General features: G+C 46.0%; 1 protein-coding gene across 1 annotated transcript; it reads right to left on the bottom strand.

Annotated features, from left to right (window-relative positions):
• Window positions 1-1573: 1573 nt before the first annotated feature.
• Window positions 1574-4114, bottom strand: LOC143308216 (uncharacterized). Its single transcript, XM_076693157.1, has one exon. It carries the CDS (start codon window positions 4112-4114, stop codon window positions 2642-2644), a length of 1473 nt encoding a protein of 490 aa, XP_076549272.1. The 3' UTR covers window positions 1574-2641.
• Window positions 4115-4370: the final 256 nt, after the last annotated feature.

The raw sequence follows: 4370 nt of genomic DNA, 5'->3' as shown, positions 1-4370 counted from the left end.
CGTCCTGTGACACCTTGAACTAGGGTATTGATCACGGCTGTCTTTTCGATGGGAAACATGATATGATCCCGTAATCTGGTGATGTCTTCTGGTGAGTAGATGCCTCCAGTTGCCAAGTTTGCTGGGTCGACATACTTCCAGGTAGGCTGCGTGATTGACTGCATCCGTTGAGGTGGGATGGTTTCTACCACGCGCGGTGTAAGGCGATACCAAGCGTTATGAATTTTGTACATCGTTGGTATCAATGTGCTGCAATCTTTTCTTGTTCCTGCTGACGTAAGTATTCTTGTTTTTGGGGTTAAGAAGTGACTTGAATTTTTGTAAATTACAGGTAGTTCGTTGAAGCAGTGCCTTGTTTTGCGTAGTTTACAATTAACTGGAACGCATTTTATAATGTGGACGACCTCTCCTGCAGAAATCGCCATGTGTCCAGGTTGCTTCGTTATTGCGAGGGCCATTTCCTCTGGTGCGACGTGTATCAGTGCCAGCGCGTTTTGAATCACCTGCCTTTCGAGATGACATCGCTGCATGACAACGTCCTTGTAGAGCTGCGTAAGCTGGGTACGTATATGTTTCTCTACGTATATGAATTTGGAGTTTACGTATGTGAATATGTCCAAATTTTCCACCGACGTTGCCCGTGTGCGAGGGAGTTTTCCGTCGTGGTCTGTCTCCAATACCAAGAGCTTGGGATGTTCTGTTTTGATTAGAGTGTATCCGCAAACCGTGATATTGTGTGTTGTGGTCAAGGCGAATGTCGTGGCGTCGGCAATGACCGTGTATAGAAGGGGTCCGTTGGAGCCTCGCGGAATTATTTTCGTCGCTTTACCTTCGTATAATACATTATATTTACTAAATTCACAGTAATCCTTCGGAATGGAATCCCAGTATGTGTGACCGGCTTCTGGGTCGAGGCACATTTCTTCTTGAAGACGACACTGGTATCCTGATTTTAGTATAATTTGTCCTGTCGATAGTTTTACCGTTGCAGGATAGTTCTGGACTGTAATTTTGACGAGTCCTTGGACAATAACATTATTCCATGAGCCAAATGGATCAGCGTAAGTGGTACCGGTGCACGATCCATCCATCGTAACCGTTCCGGCCAAGGTAACACTGAATGTCATTGAAATGTTTTTCCCGATTCCTGTTATTTGTACTGATGGCGAAATGGATATTGTTCCAGTTGCATGCAGCGTACGACAGGCTTCACGTGATGTCGGAAAGATATACTGTTGACGTCCGTTCTGTACGACCGACGTATGGGAGTGCATTCCACAGTAGGATATTGTTCGATCAATTTCTACCTTGCACTGGATAACCGGAGCGTTATTGTAGTCGCCCAGTTGTAAAAGCTGGATGTTCTTCGATTGTGTTGTAGGTTCAGCATCCACAGGTTCACAATCGATTGGGTCCACAGCAGAAAATGTTGTTACGTTCAGAGTCCTTCCTCCGCAATCGTAACCGATGAGAGCGTAGATCGGGGCGATCTCGAAGAGCAGGGCCAGGAGCACCATTCCGCGTGTTGGATACATCTTCAACTGATGCGGGTTGTTCGGTGGACGTCCTTTTTGTAGCCTCTTATCGATGAAAGGGGGTGTTTGGTTTCGTACGCGTTGAATGAACCTTATGCCCCTTATATTTATTTGAAGTAATCGCTTGGCGATCTTTTTGTTTACGCTTACAATTTCTGCTTCTAATGAGTCATTCCACAAAGGTTTATGTGAAGCGTCTAGACTCTTATCTTTGGAGAGTTGTAAAATCATGCTAAACAAACCTTTGTGCAATGAGCTGTACAAGTTTAACCATTTATCAAATTTAATCTTTCCCTGATTACGCATAGATTCTAGTTTGTTTTGTGACGATGACTTTGACGACGAAGCGGCGCTAGGACTTGTGCTAGGCTTACCCGAATTTTTATTATTGACGCGAATGCACGAGCATGAGCGGGTCAGAGGCTCGTGTCTAACGGTGCACGAGCGTGAGCGGATCAGAGGCTCGTGTCTAACGTTCATCCTTGAGCGGGTCAAGGGATTATTTTTATTTTTATTTTTATTTTTATTTTCGTCATCGTCACACGAACGCGGTTCTGGGCGGACCAGAGGTTCGTTGGTTACGGATTCGTTTTTCCTCGATGCGCTGATGCATCGTACGGTCGATCCGTTTCGTTTGCTTACGCGGTTATCTATGCTCGTGACGCACGAGGTCAGTTCCTGTTGCGGCACGATGTTTGTGATTGATTCGATAGGGATTAGTTTTTGATTAACAAATGGCAATTCCGTGCCCTTCCATGACACGATTTGTTTGGCATAGGAGATTTCGGCGCCATCGTTTAAGAAGGCAGCCCCCAGGATACCGTCCATCGGTATCGGAAAATCGTTTGAGACGACTTGAAAAGTAGAGGCTTTACCGTAAATCGAAATTTCTGTCGAACCCAGGGTGTCCACGAAACCGTCTGTAATTCCTGATATTTTTAGAGTGTCGGTTGTGTCTACCGTGGTGCTCGAACGTAATGCACCGGTCTTGATAATATTTGGTTCTGCACCGGTGTCTACCATAAAAACGCTATCGGCTTTTAATTCTGGCGCGGCTAGCGAAATACGCGGTACCGAATTATCTATTTTTCCTACGGAAGAAATTTTTAATTGTTTTTCGTTTCGGTCGCGGTTGAAATTCTGTGGATCGGGCTTGGGCTTACCTCGCGCTGCCGATCTCGATTTGGCGTGAGGCTTCGGTCGTTTCCCGAATTTGAGATTTTATTAATTTTCGTATTAATCTTATTACTATTCGCGTTGCTGTTTCGCCTGTAATCGTTTTCGACGAATGCTCGCTTTTGGCATTCGTGTACGTCGTGTCCTATTCTCTGGCAATACGAACACGATTTCTTCGCGATTACATTATTTTTTTGATTATTCGACTCGTACGTGCGCGTCGGCTGCGGACTTTGCTCGCGCCTGAACGGCGGCACGTAGCGAGGTGGTGACGAAACGCGAGGCTCATTTCTCCGTGGAGCCTGTCTTATCGTTTCGCGATATTCCGTTTCGCGGTATCTATTTTCCTCGCGATAGGAATCTCTTCGTGGTGCGACTCTGTTTTCGTCGCGATATGAATTGTAACGAGCCGGTTCCGGTGATTCGTACCGGCGGTAATCGCGTGTAGGAGAGCGTCTCCATGTATTTTGTGGCGAATAAGATCGATACGGTGACGGACTACGAGCATCGCGTGATTCGTACGTGTTCGCGAATTGTACGCGGCGTGTATCCGTTGTCGATTTTCCGTATCGTACGCGATCTAATTCGGATTGTTTGTAGGCGCGAATGGCCTCATCGAAAACGTGTATTAACGGCGCGTTTCTAAAAGGGCGTATTTCCGCTCGTAGAGTCGGATTTAAACCGTTAATAAAACTATCGACTGTAAGATCGTCGACGTTTGCGATATTAGGGGACTGTCGATTGCAGTCTAAAATTGCATCACGTAAATCTTTTACGCGGCCAATGAAGTCGAGTATGTGCTCGTTCGGCTTCATGAATATGTTCGCCATTTCTCCGCGAAAATGATCTACAGAGCGGCGAGGTTCAAAGATGTCTTTAAGACGGTTACAAACTGTTGCGACGGTTTCGCAAAACTCGTCTTCGATCGCGAGCGCGGCGCGTCCTCTTAATCGCGTAAGTATTAAACGCGCGAGTGTACGTTCGACTCGCGGCGGCACGATCTCTTTTGCGCGTCGGCACGCTCTACAAAATTGTAACACCGATATATTGTTTCCGTCAAAGATCGGTATCGTATTGACGGCTTCTTTTAAAGTGAAATCAGATGATTCCGCGGATTCGCGTCGCGGTGACTCTGACATCGGCATTGTGCTTGCCGTCGGAACACGTTCAGGATTTTGCACGGTTGCTTCCTGCATGTCACGGCGTAATTTTTCTAATTCTGCGCGTAAATTATCCTTTTCTTTTTGCGCGTTTATTATTTCGAGGCGTTCGGCTTCGATGCGACGCTCGGTTTCCCTAACGTGATGTTCGCGTTCCGCTAGACTTTGTTCGTACGCGAGGAGCTCGGTCTCACGCGCCGTTGTGTCTGTTTGTCGCGTTGAACGGGTTTCACGGTTAGCCATTTTGATGGGTTTAATAAAACACTGATATATTTAAATTTTAAAGTTTACTACTTACTTTTATTGGTAGTTGTATCTGAATTCACACCATTCCCAAATGCTCGATGGTATGACGTATGGATCGACGATTTTCCCGCGAGCGTACGTTAATAACAATTCGTCGGGTATTTCCCGGTGATTATACACTTTTCGTAGTGACTCGAGATTAATAAATTCAGTGTCCGGAGGAGGCGAAGCTAATTCCGCTTTTATCTCACTT

This window comes from Osmia lignaria, unplaced genomic scaffold (genome assembly GCF_051020975.1).
Source record: "Osmia lignaria lignaria isolate PbOS001 unplaced genomic scaffold, iyOsmLign1 scaffold0205, whole genome shotgun sequence".
Lineage (NCBI taxonomy): Eukaryota > Metazoa > Arthropoda > Insecta > Hymenoptera > Megachilidae > Osmia > Osmia lignaria.
The sequence above is the reverse complement of the archived record's forward strand: the minus strand, read 5'-3'. Positions and strand labels throughout refer to the sequence as shown.

What these genes read in the sequence shown, in the direction of transcription:
- LOC143308216 (XM_076693157.1), bottom strand. Translation starts at nt 4,114, where the DNA reads ATGGCTAACCGTGAAACCCGTTCAACGCGACAAACAGACACAACGGCG.